The 19802-nt window shown below is 38.1% G+C and overlaps 1 protein-coding gene across 1 annotated transcript; it reads right to left on the reverse strand.

Moving 5' to 3' along the window:
• Window positions 1-361: 361 nt before the first annotated feature.
• On the reverse strand, window positions 362-15279 carry AKNAD1 (AKNA domain containing 1). Its single transcript, XM_080407183.1, has 15 exons — window positions 14035-15279; window positions 13369-13428; window positions 12936-13044; window positions 12497-12807; window positions 11870-12003; window positions 11365-11500; window positions 10550-10710; window positions 9947-10040; window positions 9241-9344; window positions 7809-7894; window positions 6225-6347; window positions 6028-6138; window positions 5043-5124; window positions 4083-4224; window positions 362-3452 (listed from the first exon to the last, which is right to left on the reverse strand). The coding sequence occupies exons 1-15, from the start codon at window positions 15079-15081 to the stop codon at window positions 3333-3335; spliced, it is 2820 nt and encodes a 939-aa protein (XP_080263309.1). The 5' UTR covers window positions 15082-15279; the 3' UTR covers window positions 362-3332.
• Window positions 15280-19802: the final 4523 nt, after the last annotated feature.

Consider the following 19802-nt stretch of genomic DNA (forward strand, 5'->3'; position numbering starts at 1 on the left):
AGTGGTAATGTTTAGAATTGTCTTAGAAAATGACTCAAGTAATTAAAATTACTCATCTTTTAAAGGGATGTTGTATTGGTGTACCTTGAAACATTGGTTTGCTGTATATAGAATCTGAAAAAAATGTCATAAAAAATAGATAACTCACGGCTTTTTCTTTGCATTTTTCCCAACTGTAAGGGTACTCGTTGGCCTTGCAGAAAGGTGGTTTTGTTTCTTTTCCCTTAATTTTGCCCTCGGGTTAAGAGAACATTTTTGCTAGGTAAGTTTATTCAAAGTTGAATTAGAAAGTGGAAAAAGGTAAAATTCTGCCCCCTCCCCCCCTCCCCCGCATCAGAGAGGAACGAAATGGGAGAACATTATGTAATTCTAAGATGTTGCAGGACGTGGGGCATGATGAGGATAAGTGGCTGTAGCTTTCCAATGCACCTACACAAGTTAGGCATCTAATGAATGCTGACTTTATTTTCAACACAAATGCAGGAGCAACACCTTTATAAATTAACTTGTTCATCAAACTTCATGTTTATCAAAACTAAAAAAAAAAGAAAAAATAGCAGAAATATCTATAATGTCTTTCAGAATTCTAGCTTCTAAGTAAATACTGCAGTAAAAATCTAGAGTAAAAGTACGTATTTAAAAATGCTGTGTCCAACATTTTCTTACTAAAGATGAACACTTTGAAATCAGTATTGAACAATTATGCTTAAATGGTATATAGTCCTTACACTCTGGCAAGCAGAACTAAGTTCAGTGTAAAAGCTGTATGTAGTTGCAATTTTTTTCCTATTCCCAAAGCTTAAAAGCAATAAATATGGAACAAAACAACTGGTACCAAAACGTCACATTTAAGGACTGAAATAATTGATTTTGGTATTATATAAAATCCATTGTACTGATGTTTATTTGTTGCACAGAGTTGCAGAAATACTTGATGTTGGATTACTTTTGCATATTCAGCAGTTAGACTTTTTCCAAGTGTCTGCTTTAGGGTTGAGTGCTATTACCAGCTAAGAATTTGATAGCTGATAAATACAAGACTAAGACTTTTGAGTTTTGGAATCCATCCCCCACTTTTTCTAGAAGGCAAACCCAAACATTACTGTAAAGATAGATTAATAGAAAAGCTTTAAAATAAGAAAGCTGACAGCAGTATGTAGCCCAAAAAAGCTCCTGTTTTCTTACAGAAGTGTGTGTGTTTGTGTGAGTTCTTGTGAAGATGTGTATTTTTTTACCTAAGGATTTTTCTCAGCCACTTCCTTCTACATCAAGAATTGTTTTATCAGGAATGGGAAAGAGTTGTATCAAGATAAATGTGTCAGCCCCAAACCTAGTATTTTAGAGTACATGTACAAGATAACATTATGATTTTGAAAGTTCCTGTTTTCGTATTAAAAGCTGCCTAGCTTGTACATGTGGGCCTAGATTCACATAAGCACAGATGTTGGTCTGATTACCTTAGATAATAAAGATATGTATTTCCAAGTGTAATTTATTTCTTAAGTTCAATCTAAAAATCTGGATAAGAGTCAGAGATGAGTAAGAGGAAAATCAAAGGTATGGAACAATTTCCATGCCAAGAATGGCTAGAATAGGATACTTGATCAAAGGGAAAAAAGGGGATGGGGGAGTATGTGATGGACGCCTCGGAGATTATGTTAATGTACAGACTGGAAGACACGTTACCTCCCTATTCAATGTGTGAAGTAACATGTGAAACTTGAAGTTGTCAATTTTGGAACAAAAGGACATCTAGTACATGAAATGTTGTGAAGTAATGACACACTCTAAACTGTAGTATGAAAGTTTAAACCTTGACATCAGAGAGAAACCTTTATAGAGCTAATAAATACAAATATAGTGCTGCTGATAGGGAAGGACTCTGAGCTTTCAGTTTGTCAGAGAATGTTCTGAGGAAACGTCACTGTGTGCTTGTGTTGATAAATATGTTCTTTCTTAGGTATTTGCTCTCAGACCCAGGGCTGCAGGTTCAGACAGTGACTCAGGATAAACCAAAGGTCTAGCTGTTCTTGTGGTGTGGAAAGATTTCTATGAAAAAGATTAATTTTTTTTTTAATTGAAACTAGGAAGCCTTCAGCAATTACTTCAACTATTAAGTTCGTTTGCAAAGTAGTAACAGGGACATTGAAAACATTAATCTAGCACAGGGGAATGAGCCTTTTACTATCTGTGCTGTTGTCTTATGCTAAATAAAGCTAAAACATAGGTAATAAGCAGAGGCAAACTGATATATAAGGATATACAGTAAGAGCCTAAGGGAGAAAAGAAGGTTTAATAGTGGTGTTGGCTGTGGAGCATGGAAGAGGCCGTGAAAAAAAGCCATTGACTTGGGCTAGTAAATCAGTGGTACACAGCAGCAAGTTTAGCTGTCACTGCTTGTGTGAGCAGAGTCCAAATTATCTCTGTGTCCATCAGCTGATAAAACCATTCAGGTTTCCCTGAAAATGAGTGTCCTTTTTAAGCAACGCACTGTCACTTTTAACTTGATTTCTATTAGGCACTGTATACTGTGGAATTTCTTCGGTAAGTATCATCCTTGATAATACAAGGCTGTTAACTGCTTGCTTTTAATCACTGCAGTTAAATGGATTTCAAAAGGAAAACAATAGATGACTTTCCTTGGCCTACTGTATTTTTACAGTATTTTAAACTTTTCCAGCCTACTTACCATCAGTTACAATCTCAAAGCCAGGTATCGTACAAGGTAAGGACACCTCATTGAATAAATGGATAATTTGTAAGGAATACATAGGCAACAAATGGTATGACTCAGTTACTGAGATATGTGAGGAAATATTTTAAGAACAAACAACTGTCAATGTAGGGCACTCTACAATAATGAATGTTAATTATGACTTGGCATGCTAGCATGATGCTTATAGATGTCTCGGGTGCAGTGGCTGTTTCCCTTTCGTGTGCTTACTGCAGGGGAAAAAATATATGTAGCAATGACTCAGATCCCCTGTTTGGGGGCGGGAAGAAATCAAAAGTCAAAAAGTTAACTTAGCTTGTTTAAGCTAACTTTTATTAAGTCTTAAGTGAATGCTTAGAGAATAGCCGTACACAGTAGCAGGGCTAGCTAATGTACTAAAGACTTTCAGTGGAATTAGTAATTTGTTCCTAGTTTTGAAAATGAATATAAACATGTGGAATACCAATATGCTTTGGTTTGGTTTAGTACTGATAGTTAGGGAACAGCTGACAAAGTCAGCTAGCTGACTTTCTGATCTTTGTATTTATCATCTTGTATCTGCAGGTATGCTGACACTTCAGTATCAACCAGCAAAATGATAACATTGGAAACTGAGTAATTAAAGCTGTTTTCTTTTAACTTTAGCTAGATCTTCTGAAACTACTCGTACCATTCGTTCTGTAGCTTTCTTCAAACTGTTTGCTGTCTGTATGGCATGATCCAGAGTAGAAGTTAAAATCTGTTGGGAATAATAAAGTTTAGTCTTGTTAACACTGAAGACAAATCTTTACGTAGAATAGAAAGTGATGTTTTAAATTAAGGTACTATGCAGCATTTTCACTCTGAGTAAATGTTGAGAAATAAAAAAATCTGTCATGATAAACTGCTCCAGGATTCATGTTGGAGATAGCTCTTATTTTTCTCTTTGATTGTGCAATCCTTTGAACTGAGAGGTATTTACACCTTTCCAAAGTAGCAGCCCCAGTGCGGTTATGTTTGTAGTACTGAGAAGGTTTTCTTATGGATTTGATAGTGGTTTATGTTGCTAGGGTGACATTTTTCATTTCAGTATATGAAACATAATTAAGATCCAGTCCTTTTCTGTCCTGTTCAGCTTTTATACAGGGACTAAGCTGTATAAAAAGTCTCTGACATACTTGCATGAAGCAATATACTAAAATATAAACTCATGTACTTGGTTTTTCAACTTCCTTCTCTTATCCTCAGATGGGTTAGACATGCTTAATTATAATAATCGACTTGCTAAGAATGTCCCATTCTTAGTCCCATGTTCAACAATACTGTGACATAGGGATGTACTTTTCCCAGATAAATTGTGTGGGGTTTAATTTTCACTCGGAAGTCTTACATTTGTATTGGAGTCACTGGTGTTTCTGATGTTGACTGCGGGTTTCCTTTGGGCAGACTTCTTGCTGGGTAAGTATTGGTGTGAATGGGTAACTTTATCGTATGTGCTTGAATAGTAGGTTTTGGCAGCTTCAAAGTTTTGCCTAAAGATAAAATGTATACAATAAAATACAATTTTAGTAAGCAAAAAATTTTCTAAACTATAAATTATATACACTTTGATAGCATACTCAGCGGCAAGTTAGTTTTACAGTGAGTAGAATTTTTAATTTAATTGTAAAACACAGTCCATCATAATCAGTGTTACATCTGTGTTGTAGTAAGATGATGTTCCAGGATGCAGTCAGGAACTCTCATAATAGCATCACGTTCTTGGTGCTGTAGCTTTCTCTCACAGAGTGGCCTAGGCTGTTGATTCTCAAGTGAAGCTGCTGTACTTCAAGGCAATAGTGCTATTGAGTAATGCCGTCCAAAAAACATGGTAACAAAATTTGTCTGAGTTTGTCTAGTCTGTGCTACAGTTAAGAATCCATTTACTTTCTAGACTTCCAGTGTAAATTAATGTTAACAGTTAAAAGTAGGACTGTTATTTATGAAGAAATGGTTGGTAGCAAACAGAATTGCATCTTAAATATTACAGACCTGCTTTCAAATCTGTGAATGGGAACAGCCCTTAATAAAGTGAAGTTTTTTATTTTTTACTACTAAATGTGTTGGCTAAAGAAGTCAGATAGTTACTCTTCATGAAATTAGAAAGATGGAAGAGCTACTCTAAGAATTATTCACACTTGCTCTTAGGGTAAATATTTTAATTTTACTAATGAATAAAATTTTAATGTACAGCATGCACTGCAAAAGAAAACAATCCTTCTGCTTATGATACTTGTGGGTTTTTTTCCATGCTGAATCTTCAACAGTGGCATTTTCTATTGTACTACATTGAGTTATTGCTACAGCTTACCTTTCAGAAGGTCTGTTTACAGGTTCGCATGGCTGCTTATTTTTCTGAGCTTTTTGAGTGGAGATTCTTTTTTGTGAATAAGCTGGAGTTGTTAAGGCCATGTGTAAAACAAAAGCCAAAAAAAAAAAGTAATTTTCTGTGTATTTAACATTTTTTCTCTATTTAGCATAAATAAAAAACCAAGTATCTATCACTGCTGAATAAAATTGAATATGTTTAAGATTTTTTTGTAACCAAGGACAGATTAACCTTTTTGAGCTTTGCTGTTGAATTTGGTTCTGTGGGAAGCAGTATGCAGAATTACATTCCATTTCATACAGTGAAAGATTGCAGGGGGAAAGTGTAGAATAATCAGACTCTCATAATCCTAATAATTACATGAATGCTACTTTGATTTATAGTGTTATAATATTCATATACAGAAGTAGCTAATTTATACTTTTTCTTCCCACTGTTGAAAACTTCTATTTTTCTGCATGCGATTTCTTCCAACAGTATATAGAGAGGAGTCTGAGATAAGTGACTTCCAAAGCTGATGTTCAGCATTTAAAAAAAACCAACCAACCAAAAAACATTAGGTTTTCCTTGACTCTCTGCATGTCACACGATTTGAGTGTAGAGCTGAAATTTTCTTTAGTACTTGTTTATACTACATTAAGTAACAGCTAGCACTGAAAAAGTTGGCACAGCAACGCCCGATTTTAATATTCTTCCATGTGGTACTGCAAAATGAGATACTACTCTCATAAAATATGGAAGGGACTTTTCTTATAAGGAACCAGAGAAGTCTAAAGCTGTCTGGCATGGGGATTAAACTTGGCCAGGTATGTAAAAGTTGGATTTGCTGATTTTGGTCTACAAGATCTATATACATCCACTGTTTAGCTACAGTGCTACTGGTTGCTTATACTGAATTAAATTTGGCCTGTTACGTGCAGTGTGGCTTTCTGCCCCTCACAATCTAGCCTGTGATTGTCATACTTACAGGATGAACCAAAACTTTTATTTCTGCATAAGGCACAAGACTGAACAGCCTCTTCGTAATTCCTGAGTTTAAATTGATCTCTGCTTCCTCTAGGTGCAGATGCCATAAGTCCTGAAAACAAAGACATGTTGTTTAGAAAAATAAACACTGTAAGTAATATTTTTCTGTAGATTTTAACGCTTTTGCTATTATTATACCTCTTCTGTCTCCATGTAGTCTTGTATTGAATGTTTTGTAACTTTTAGTCTCACAGTTCACAAGTTCCTTGCTCTGTGAATCATTATAAGAATCGTAGGCTGAGATGTCTTCTGAATCGCTGCCTAAAATACCAAAGATACATTAAAAAGGTCTGTCATATTACAAATTTTGGCCTGTGTACCTAGGTAATTATTTGGGCTTTAGCATCATAGTTTCTGAGCCCTTTGCTGCCATTAACAGTACTGCAGTTTGAAGTACTTTTTCGTCTGCTTTACAGGAGGGGATTGAACTTTAGAGACTGGTTTTCAGCCCTGACTGTAAGCCTCAAATGTAGTTTGGTTGGTATTTTTTGATGGTGGTTGTTTCCAGTCCCAGAACTGTTCTTAAACTTTCAATCTCCCTGTCCTTAGTGTTGTGAAAACAATGCAGCCTAAGAGGAATGCAACGAGAGAATTGGGGAGGATCTAGCACGGCACTGTTAGCTATTGCACAAACCGGTATTAACAATAACGGCCCCTGTGTATTATATTAAAATGAAAGGATATCACAGAGAAGTGAAGGACAGCAGGTGGACCAAAGGTAAGAATAACCTAGATACTCAGACTTAAAACTGAATCTAGGATAGCTCATGCTATTCCTCTTCAGTTGTGGGGTACTAACAGCTTCAGAGTATTCTGCGGTGGAAAGGTAAAAGGGGGATGCCCCAAGAGAAACAAATGCTGATGGATTCTTAGTGAACCTCCAAGAGCTGGAGTCTTGGATGACTTGACAGCTGACTTAACTAGCTCACAGTAGCTTGTATGGGCTCTAGTTTGGATTTGGTGAAATTATATTAGGAGCTGGACTGAGAAAGGAGAATATTTCCAGTCTGTGTTAACCCTGAATGGATCAAAGATTTAGGAAAACTTTTTTTTCCTTTGTTTTCATGCAAAATAAGAAAGTTCAATACAAAATCTAAAGTGGAAGTACTGGTATGAAACGTTGCAGTCACCAAGCTTAGAATATCCTGCTAGGACATGAAATATATGCACATGATAAGGAGAAAAAGCAAAATCAAAGCACTGTGTACACACCGATGTTATGTTGCTGAAAATGTTAGTAGTAGTGTTTGGAAACTGAACTAAAAAGGTGAACTAGAATTAGAAGAGTAATTCAGGTATGATGGGACTTTTGGAGATTGTCTGGCCCAATCCCCTCTCAAAGCAGGACCGACTTAGATGAAGTTGCTGAAGACCTTGTCCAGCTGAATTTTGAGTATCTCTGAGGACAGAGATGCCACAGCCTCTGTAGAGCAAACAGTCTCAATGTTTGACTAGACCCTGAGTTAAAACTTTTGTTCATATCTAACTGGAAATTCTATTGCAGCTTGTCTGTTGCCTCTTGGTCTGTCACTGAGACTTCCATGGTGAATTTGACTTGGTGTCCTCTTCAGTCTTCTTTTTATTCTGTGTGCTGTGCTAAGCAGTAACATCTGTTAAAACTAAAAAACAATTTTCATGTTGCTAAGTGACAGGAATGTACTACTTAACAGGATTCCATAGTAGGTATGAGTACAGTTAAGACCTTTGTATGCCACTACTTACTCAGGTTGGTATCTGATAAATCAGTTGGTTTTCTCTGAATGAAGAGTGAACATGTTCCAGTTTTGCTTTCCTGGATGTTTGTATTTCTTTGAAAATGAAAACAGAATGATACTTTAATTCTATCTTAGAACCTTTATGACAAGCCTTACGAGCATATTATAGTAATGCTTGACCACTTCCTAGTTACATGTAGAAGTCTTTCTATGAGTAAGCCTTCTCCTTATCAAATACCTGAAAAGGTGGTAAGTAAAAGCTTAAATTAAAAACTAACTACTTGCAAAATAAAGACCCCTTTAGTTAAAGGACACATTCTGACAGAAGGACCCTGACTTACCAGAGCTTTTAAAAATCTTAAAAAGTAAAGGTCTTTGTATAGACATCTCAGTAGCAAAGTAGTATGAAAATCCTATGTATTTATATATGTGTTCACTTGTTGCATCAAAATATTATCAATAGCAATCAATTATCAATGATTTCTTAGTAACTTAGAGCTATTAAGGCTTTAATTTTACTGCCTTTGGATAATTAAAGGAATACTTGAGATGTACCTTCTGAGAGAACAAGAACAAAATTCATTGTTTGTGTTATTTGACAAGATTTTCAACTTAAGAGTATACAGTATCATCAAATTTATTTGGAAAATTTTCCACCCGTTCATGAAAATAATGATTAGAAGCTTAAGCTAACTTTTTGTATGACAGAAAAAAAAAAAAAAAAAGGAAGCTAGGTGAGTTTTACTAGACAAATGTTAACTTCTACTCTGTAAAATAATTTCAGGGCATATTTAAATGACTATTATTGTGTTCTACACCACATGTATTATGAGATCTAGCTTTGGTTGGAGATTTAATTTGCCAAAATTTCAGACTCCAAAATAACCCATGTAGAATTATTATATCACACTGACATTTCTGGAAATGAAAATTTACAGAGTGATCCTTACACTTGAAATATAAGCAGATTTATCGATATGGTGGGCTTCCAGGCCTACCAGAGTAGTTCATGACAATGATAAATGTTGTTCATTGCTGAACAGTTTGCAGTCATCCCAATTTGGGATGCTGACATGCATTGCTGAATAGAGAACAAAGACAAAGCTTCTTTTCTTAATACACTTTTGAAATATCTCTGCCATTTAAGCACTGTAAACCTTACACTGGTCCACTAAGATGGGCTACTTTAAAAAAGGATTATATTCGTATTACAAATAAAATTGATGGGAGTTTTTCTATTTGTCATCTGGTAGGTCACATACCTTATGTGATTAACTGGTGATAAACTTGAAAATGTCATCCTCTCATATATATTAAGACAATATTCGGTGTTTCGTGCAGAGTCCAGTATAGCTACGCATCAGTGTACATGCATGTAGCTGTTCACTTAACTGTAGAAAACCATGTCTATAACTAGTCAAAATATGTAATACACTTACCTTTTCATACTTTCTTCATCAGCATTAAATTTTTGAGTTGATGTACCCCGACTATGGGATGCAAGACCTTCAGCAGTGTGTTTTTCCTCAGGTGAAAGGAATCTCTGTTGCACCCAGAAGGCAAAACAAATTTACAATTGTTTATATTACTGTGTATCTCTAACCGTATTAGATACCAAACAGGATAGTGTAAACAGTGGCATCATTTGCATATCACTTCTACACTGCTTTTAGTTGCCATCAGTGCTACAACTTGATTTATTTTTTCCCAATTCTACCTGTAGAGCGGAGTGGACAAAATATGAGCACCTTTTTGTGTGAAGTTGGAATTCAAGGCATGTTTTCATGTTGCTTTGGGGAGGATTAGCATATGCTGACTGATTCCTCTCAGTGCCTTATAATTAAGTATCTTTGTAGGCATGCAATTCTGGGTTTTGTTCTCTGAGCAAATAATAAAGGCAGGTTAGTAAACACAGTTAAGTCTTTGCAGAAGAAGTAAGCTTTATTACAGATTTTAAAAATGCTTGACAGTCCTTAAACTTCTCCTTTGGAAACAAATTCAGCAATGCTATGACATGCTGTAGTAGCTCAAAAGCTAAGCCATTAAGCTGTGCAAAAACTTAAGAGAAAAATGCTGTATGATCTCAAAGGTGAATAAAATAATCTAAGTTAAAAAAAAAAGTGACTATGGAAACAGATCTCATACCATTATGTTGGAAGAATGCTTGTTTGCTAGCAGACCTCCTTTTCCCAGAGGCTCTGTTTCTCTTGTGGAGGTTGATTCCGCTCTCTTTTGTAACCTGAATTTAAGGGGAAACAATTTGGTTTATTTTTCTAATCTCATTAAGATGATTAACATCTATGAAATACCATCTCCGCCCTCCTGGGGAGTATTTAGAATTGCTTCATAAAGTTTTGGTGGTTAATTATGTAAGTATCTGCATACCTCCCTTTTAAAATTAAAAATGCCACTCAAATATTGGTAAATAATGTCTTATTGGCACTGTACTTTAATTAGTCATTCGCATCCTGAATTTGTCTGGTTGCAATGAATTTTATTCAGAGGTATGATTTCACGTCTAGTGAAAGTGATGATAGTGTTTTGCTTCGGGAAATTGAAGGTCCATATGACTCAGAAAGGCAGAAATGCAAGACTGGAAGGAGTTCTGGGGTATGTAGTTACAGAATTCTGTAAAAGCCTTACTTGGGAAATATTCCTGTTGCTTTCAGACATCCCAATTTCTTATATTCAGCAGATTTTAGGCAAGATTTTTATAAAAACTTCAACTGTTCCAAGGTTTTCACTTACATGTGAAGACAAAGATTGCACTTGTTGCCTTCTAAAGAAAATTGATTTGTCTCTGGGATTACATCAGTTGTCTGACTTTCTCCTCCCTCCTTGTTGTGAAGAAATGCAGTTTCAGTACCTCTTCTTTCTGGAGGGTCAGCAATGCTTGAAACTACCGAGCTCTGTACAAAGTAACCATAGCATAGATATATGTGGTATGTGGTCACTGCATTGGAAGTACCTGACTTCTACCAGCCGGGGTTTTCTGAGTGTCTCTAACTTAGGATACAGAAAAAAAAAAAAAAATAAATCTTCTAAAACATTGACTGTAAAAGCATTTGGTGATAGTTACCTGTAGGTTTGTAGAAGGCCATGAGATTATTTTTGTGTGTTTATGATGCAGAACAAAATATTACCATACTTAGCAGTAAACTCTGTTTTCTATAGCACAATAACATTTGGTCATACAGTAACTCTGCAGTTCAAGAATCTTGGACAAACAAGATAGTACTACTTCCAACTAAATGATAGTGATTAATGCCAAAAATTCAGGTAGCTGCTTGTATTTTCTTACTCTGAACGAAATGCTTTCGAAGCTGGGATTAAGAATATTCAGTGTACCTGTGTTTTTATACTTAGGTTTCTACTACAATTAATGAAATATTATGAAGTGCATATTTAATGAAAAAATATTTTCTTTGAAGTAACACGCTATCTAAAAGCATCGTGCTCTTATTAGAGGACATACAACAGTTCAACCACACTGAGGTTCTTTGGATTTACATCAGTAAAACAGAGTAACTGTAGTCTTTCAATAATAAAACTCACTGAGTTACCTCACAAGGAGAGTACGATGAATTGGCAGATTCGCAGGAAGTAAGCAAAGATGACAAGTTGAATTGGCTGTCATCACTTTGTTCCTGGATGTCTTCGAGCACCATGCCAAGTCTGAATATTTCCCCTTCCACTTCTCTAAACCAAATTGCAATACACAGTTAGTGAAACCTGTATAAACCGATGCTTTATTTCTTATTATGATAACAATATTGGGCATTGCAGTACACTTCCATAGGAAAAAAATGAATTAATGGAGTTCACTGAGATTCTTTTAAGTACTTACAATTGAGATACCCAATTGATTAATTCAGGTAAGACATATAATGCCCAAGATGAATTTTGGCCAAACCACTTCTAATTTACCACATATAACATGAAGATACTGTGTTCACTTCAGAAGAATTCTAATGGATAAGTAAAATAATATGGTTTTTTAAAAGTGTTTTTCAAACACTTAAAATATGAAAAATACACTGATGAACTACTAAGCACTTATCTTTTAACCTTTCAGGATCAAACTCTCCAACGTTGACAGACTTATCCTTGTAGTTCTGCAGCTGTAAGTTACGATGCTCTTCTCTAGCTGTTAAGTAATTCCTTTCCAAGGCATCAAGGTGTTTTTTCAATTGATTTAATTCCTTCACCAATAAGAAATAATTCAATAGCAAATGTCATTATGATTTGGCAAGCCACAGTGATAGCTACTTATGCTGTGTAAGCGAGATGCTGTTTGCAGTGATGGTGGTAACAATTTTGGTACTACTCTGCATTGGGACAGGATTGCATCTTATATAACCACCCAGTGCTCTGTGCTGCTCTACTATGTACAAGTGAAATACTAAACCATGACTTCCAAACTGATAGCCTACATGTCAAAATTCATAACTTATATGGCAACTTTAGGCTTTTCACTAATAGTTTTTAATTTAATCCTTAAAACAGATTTAAGAATCCAGCCATCTACTGACCACCTTCATTTTTGCCTCTTAAACTGTGGAAAAAAAAACTGAGAAAAAGAGCATTTTTAAATGTCTGTTGGAGGAAAACATAGAGTACCTTGCCAGCAAATTGCGAGTCTACAGCCATTTAAAGTACGTTTCAGATAGCTGAAAATAACATAAATTAATTTACCAGATAGCGGTCTTGTAAAAGGAATGTCTCTTGGGTCATATGGTTAGAAAAGTCTTCCACCTTCAAGACAAAAATACTATTATTTGGAATTTTAAAAACAAATATGCCAAATGAATATAGAATTGGAGCATCAGTGCAAAGTATAGAAACAGAGTTCTTTACTTTTTTTAGCAGTTGATCTGTCTGATCCTTTAGTACTTGAGACATCTTTTCTCCTAGTGTTAGTTCTGGCAGTAAGTAAGGATTTCGACAGCATGCTTCTATTGTACCAGCTGCTGGTAATGCCAATGCTGCTGTTCCAGACTCTGATCCTACGTAATACAAGATAAGATAAATCAACTGGAATTTCTGTCCAAAACGTCTACTCAAAAGTTCTATCAAATTGTGTAAAAGTAATTTGCATAGTTGGTGTAATTTTATTTCCTTGCTTTAGACAAACCATGTGTAGATTGTATAGGAGCATGTAACGTAAAGACTTCAGAGGATGTCCCAGCGTCTTTTGAGTAAATGGCAGTGCTGGCATTTGGAAAATCTGACTGAGGAAGTATCTGTTAAAATGAGAACTTTTGGTTACAGAAAAATTCTGGACACAAAATCAGAAATAACTCAAAATACATAGTATAAGTTATTAATGAAATGTTTATTATATATATATAACAATCCCATGTAATTTTCTGTGTTATAGTTCGATATATGTATAGCGTCTTATTGCATAGATACTGAAATACTTCAACTCTGTCTGAAAATCTAAAGATTTTATATAAATGGTAAGTACAATATAAAGGTGACAAAACAGGTTTTGGGAATAATCATGGTCCTAGAGATAAAGGAGAATGAGTTTTAAAAAAATGTGTCTATTTTGAGAGATTTACCTTGGGATTCAATCTCAGGTGGTCGGTGTGGTTCTTGGTGTCAGCATGCTGTGTCAGCATCTTGTTTGCAGCCAGGAAATAATAGGGAAAACTATTAAAACTTGTTAAATCTTGAACAATTTGCTAAGATACAAATGTAGGAATGATCTTCAGCATCTGTATAGCTCTGGAAGTGAACTCCATGGCAGGGTATGAAATTGAGAAGTGATTATCTAATTACTAACAAACCTTAAAAGAAATTTACTACAATAAGAGAAATGCTGTGGTCAAACAAATCCTTTAAAAAGGAACTGACCTGTCAATAAATGCCAGTATAAAAATATATGAAGAAAAACTTTCAAGTTAAGTAATCTTGATTAATTTCAACATTTACATATAATACCAGAAATAACAATTTATAGTGAATTTCCTAATGATTTGATAGGATGCTTTATCGCAAATAATATGCCAGAGCATCATTAAATATTTGGTAATGAAAGTTCCATATAAATTCAGTCCTACAATTCTATTTGTGAAAACAGCTGTTGACTAAAGTGATGAACTCACTGATACCTATAGGCTGCCTACATGAACTAGCCATCTTAGATTTTACTGGACACAGAGTATCTTCTTTGGTAAAGCCACTCTACCAAGTATTAAGAATTTATCTTAAAGCATCTTAATTACCTTTAGCTGTTGCAACAGTTCTGGAATGCTTATTTCTTCTCTGTTCTCTACTTCAGAATTGAAATGGTTCTTATTTTCTAGAACGTTTTTCACAATTACTGATTTACTTTGCAAAATAGGAAAGGATTTTGCTCTTTCAATGGTAGGAACTGAGTTAATGTTGTCACTTCTTTTTGGTACTTTAACTTCTGAAGCAACTTTGGAGACATCAGGAAGGCAGTAGTGACCTTGACCTTGGCCATATTTGAGCTCGCAAGGTGAAACTGTTTTCTTAAACAGGGCACTCTCTTCTTTCGTGTTTTGCAAGATGTGTGTATCTTCTTTTTCGTCAATCAGTTGTGAATTTTCTTGTCTGCAGCCACACATAACAGTGTAAGAAATAGGTTTCTTAGGAACACATATCTTTTTGTTTAGAAAATTTTGATTTTTATTATGGGTGTTTACTTCCTTGTGTTTTTCTAAGTGATACTCTTCAAAGTTAGTTCCCCATTGTTTGTGCACCGAAGGGTCTTTGACGTGTTCTGAAGGCTCAGGTTTGCCCACAGTGTCGTCAATACTTTCAGTAAAGGATGTCTCTGGTATTGTCTCACGTTCGATTAACTGGCATGTGCTCATTAACTCACCCTTAGAAAAATGACGCAAAAGGACATTGGACATTTTTGAGTGAGTTAGATATTCGTTGCCATCTAGTTTACTAAAACTACAAACAGGTAATTCCTTCTTAAAGGAAGCTTCACTTCCAGGCATTTCAACTGAAATTCCCATTGTTCCTGTGGCACCTCTGTGGCAACTGCAGAATTCTTCAGGCTGTGGACAAGTTTCATAATTTGCTGTTCCTTTTATGTTTTTGTTACCTTCAGAAGAGTCAAAATTTAAAATAACAGATGTATCTTTACAAGTACAATCGTTCAAATTGTAGAAATTTTTACTGTGTTTACAGGTTATTCCTACATCTCCATCGTAAGGTAAGTCGTCGTGTTCCTCATCTGTTGCATCTGTGATACAGCCTAATTCATCTGAAAATGAACTATTCATTTGGGTTTTCATCCAGTCTCATGGTTTGCACTTTTTCATAGTCTCCGTATCCAGTCTACGTAGAATATGAATGCCATTGCTTTTCTGATTTTGGATAGACTTTTTATTACTGCAGCAATCAAAATCTGTAATGTATGAGTAATAATAATGTAATACTGAAGTACATCTTATTCTCGAATGTATTTGTCTTGTACCTACTGTAGGTTTTTTAGGACCATGCCCCTGACATGGATGTTTCCTTTTCACTCTTACATGTGCAAGTCTGGATTAACTGCTGGGGGAGATACAGAGACATGAATGACAAAGGCATTGGGAAATGGAGAATTGAGCTTAGCACCAGGTAACTGTCTTTGCTTGTTAATTCCTTTGTAACATTCTAGAAACAAAAATTGGTAACAGAGCCAGCAGAATTAAACATCAGTTAAACAAAATAAAAAAATACACTTTCTCACACTTCACCTTGCCACTACAGAGTGTTTCTTCAGCTTCTAAGCTGAATTAAGACTAATTTTTTTGATTTCTTGCCCTCTTTTGTCAGATAAAATACAATGAAGTAATATGATACTGAAGTAAGGTACAGGCTTGGCAGCTTCATCACATGCACTGTGGTCACCACAAGCAGAAATCAGCACACTTACAGCACCGGTTTCCTATAGGTGACAGGTGTATGGCTGCGCTTTGTTGTTGGCTGTGGGAAACAGTCGCACTGCTGCTGCGCTTGCTGGAGCTGCCCCTGAGCAGGGCCTTCGGCAACAGGTGGGGGGCCAGCAGCGGGGGCCTGGGCATGGGGCCCCCGACGTACCTGCCTCCCGTCAGGCCGCCGGGCGTGGGGCCCCTGACGTACTTGCCTCCCGTCAGGCCCCTGACGTACACGTACCTGCCTCCCGTCAGGCCGCAGCCGGGCGTGGGGCCCCTGACGTACCTGCCTCCCGTCAGGCCGCAGCCGGGCGTGGGGCCCCTGACGTACCTGCCTCCCGTCAGGCCGCCGGGCGTGGGGCCCCTGACGTACTTGCCTCCCGTCAGGCCCCTGACGTACACGTACCTGCCTCCCGTCAGGCCGCAGCCGGGCGTGGGGCCCCTGACGTACCTGCCTCCCGTCAGGCCCCTGACGTACACGTACCTGCCTCCCGTCAGGCCGCAGCCGGGCGTGGGGCCCCTGACGTAGCTACCATAGCCTTAACCCTAACACTAACTTGACTAACCCCAACATCCCTGACCCCCCGAAAATCTTCCCAGAGGTGTCCAGAGGGAGGGCCAGTTGCTAGGAGATGGGTGGTCGGGCCTGGGCAGACTCCTGACACCCCCCTATAACCCATGATGCCCATAATGCCCCGCTATATCCCGTATTGCCTCATAACAGCCTCGCCACATCCCTTAAGGATACTGAAAAGGTATTAGTGGGGATTATGCCATACAGTGATGCATTTGTGTTTCCAAAGTATTATGGGATGTACTGGGGCATATGTGGGGCATGATGGGATATACCAGAGCATTAAGGGGGACTATGGGATATAGTGAGGCATTTTCCAAGTGTTATGGGATATACCATGGTGATAGTAGGGCATTATGGGATATAGTGAGGCACTTGTGGGGCATGATGGGATATACTGGGGCATTTTTATGGGGTATCATGAGATGTAAGGGGGTGTTAGGTGGGATTATGGCATATAGTGGGGGAATTTCTGTGGCATTTTGGGATATAGGGGGGCATTTGTGGGGGCATGATGGGATATAGAGGGGCGGTAGTGGGGCATGATGGGATATAGCGGGGCATTTGTGGCAGGATTATGTGATATAAGTATATAAACTGGGGGGAGTTGATCAGGAGGGGCCGATCACTGCTGGGGGACTGGCTGGGCATCAGTCAGCGGGTGGTGAGCAACTGTATTGTGCATCACTTGGGTTTTTTTCCCTTTTGGGTTTTATTCCTCTCTCTTTTTCATTACAATGGTTATTATTACTGTATTTTATTTCAATTATTGTTCTTACCTCAACCCACAAGTTTTAATGTTTTCCTGATGCTACTCCCCATCCCACTGGGGACAGGGAGTGAGCAAGTGGCTGCGTGGTACTTGATTACTGGCTGGGTTTAAACCACAACGATCCCTTCTGGTGCCCAACGTGGGGCCTGAAGGGTTGAGATAACGACAGATCTGACCAGAGCATGTCAAAATCAATGTGTTGTAAGCATTCATTTTATTATTTTAATAGTCACTGGCCACACTGTTGGTTTTTTGGTTTTTTTTGGTTTTTTTTTTTGTTCTCAGAGTTGCATTATACAACACCTTACTTTAAGCTTGTGTTTGCTGGTTTAGTATTTATCACCCTTGGGGCCTGGGCTAAGGTTCTTGTTTTGTTGTGCTTTGCAGTACTGGCTTGTGGCATGTTAGAATCCTTGGTCCTGAAACTAAGCTGGTCTGTGTGATCAGTTTGCTCGTCACCTGTGTACTTCGGGTGCCATCCCATGGGAACTACCACTAATTACACCTTTTGCCCATTCTCCTCAGACAGCCAACCTATGGGTGAGACATCTTCCTACATCTCCCCCTTCTTCTCCAGGCTAGTTACAGAAGTATTTAAGAATTTTGAAAATTTTGAATATCCTTGGGCTGTTGAAACCTGCCTATTGCTGGTCCTGATACTATTTCTAGGAAAACTAAATGTGGTTCTGATTTTGCTGAGAATTAAGCAACCAGCTGTGGGTATTCCAGGCCCTCCAGTGAGGCACTGCAGCTACTCAGACTGAATAAGGAGCCATATATGATTTATTTAAGGAACAGTGTGCTCATGTTTATCTGAGGAGACCCTTATTGTTAACTTGCTGTACTGAATCCTCAAACAGGTGACATAGGGAGTGTGCTAATTGTCCCTGCACAAGATATGTTAATATTGTTAACTTGAAGATATACTAAATCCTTGAATGGGAGTGTGCTAATTGTCCAGGCACAATAGTGGGCTAGTAGTTCAGAATTAGAGGGTAGGGAAGCCAAGCAGCAACGCTCATTTTTTAGAGAAGGGAGCACTGACAAGGCAATTGGAAGAGGGACACAAATCCTCAGGTTCTGGTGGTGGCTCCTGTCAAGTGTTAAGGAAAAGTATCCCTTCAAGGATGGTATGACATGTTGCCCAGGCAAGTGGACTGCAGTAGAGAACGGTATCTAGCACCTGTGGGAGTTAGCCATTCCCCTGGCAGCCTTGTAAGAGCCCCACCAACACGGGGGCTACATGCTTTCCTAGCCACAAAACAGTTCCCTCATTTTCTCATTCTCATGGAAGTCTGCTCCAAAATTGAAAACATCCAGCAACAGCTCCCACACAGAAGTTTCGAGGAAGGAAGTCTATTGCTGGTGCTTGCTTTCCCTTTGCAGCCTTATAACAGCTGAAATAAAACTTGGGCTGTGTGCCAGTTTGGTTAAAACTAAATATAATCCACAAATGCACTTAACTGGGCACACACAAACACAATGCATTGCAATGTGTTGAAAGCAAACAAATGAGTGCCACTGTGAACTCCTCTGCATGGCAGAGAACCCACTCCCCCGCCCCCCCCCCCCCCCGACACATCAGTACCATAGGTAACATGGAACTCTCTGACATACTGACCAAGTGAATCACCACTGTCAAACCTGGGTATTAAATATTGGTAAAACTTTGGGAGGGGGTGAAGAGAAGTCCTAATGTTTTATTCCTGCACACCAATGGAACATCTTATGCATGCATGCATCCCACGTTAGAGCCCACTCTTCTAGGGGACCTTCAGCATTGATTTATCTGGTTCTGAGCTGAAGGGCTCCCTCTTCTCCAGGTCCCTGCTAAAAAGACCTGTCTGTGCTCAGGAAGTCAGCTTGCCTTTTCTCTCTTCACATCTTACTCTAAGAAACTGAGTCCAGTTTTGGGGTATGGGACTGCCAAAGCAAAGATTTAGCTGTTCTGAAGTCACCTTTATCCAGCAAAAGGAACAACAGAAGAAGTATTTCTTGCCTTACTTCGTGGAGAGAAATCAACCCCTATCAATACCCTACATGAATATTGAGATAAGCTCCTTTATCCACAAATGCGGCATGCTAGTTTACTTGATTTTTGTGACCTTAGTGGAATTAGATAAGAAAATAACCCTCTGAGATGAAGGCACAAAAGGCCAACACAAAACTACCTGTTGCTGCCCAGTGCCAGGTGAGCTGCCCACGCTGCCTTTCAAAAACCCTTAGAAAAGTGACTAGCAAGAAAAGGAACTGAGTATCATCTACGAAGTCCCATATGTAAGAGGTAGTAGACCCACTTCCTCAGCCTTCCCCTGACAAGCAAGACAGTGATAAATGGGTTAGCTGCAACACATTGGCATACATCAGGTGCAGTAGGTACCTGATACATTGGATCAGCTACTAGTAAGTAATGAAGGTCCTGGCCCCATCAAGACATCATCAGAAATGCTCCTACAAAACATAAAGATGAGGCCCCATTCCAGGAACTGGACCAAGAAGTTATCCCCACCTCCATGCAGAAATCCCAATTACTTGCATCCCAACATCTTGCCCTTCCAGCAAGTGCCAGGGAGGCTCAAGTCCCCCGTAAGAGCTAGGTCTGTGATCCAGAGACTTCCTTAAGTTGTTTAAAGGAGATGCCACTTGCTTGTCCTGATCAGGACACTCACCTCTGCCATGACCCCAGAGTAGTTTCCATGCAAGTGCATGAAGAAGGTTAGGAGCAGACAAGGCCAAACACACTCTGCTTCC

The sequence above is a fragment of the Falco punctatus genome (genome assembly GCF_963210335.1).
Source record: "Falco punctatus genome assembly, chromosome: 11".
Taxonomy (NCBI): domain Eukaryota; kingdom Metazoa; phylum Chordata; class Aves; order Falconiformes; family Falconidae; genus Falco; species Falco punctatus.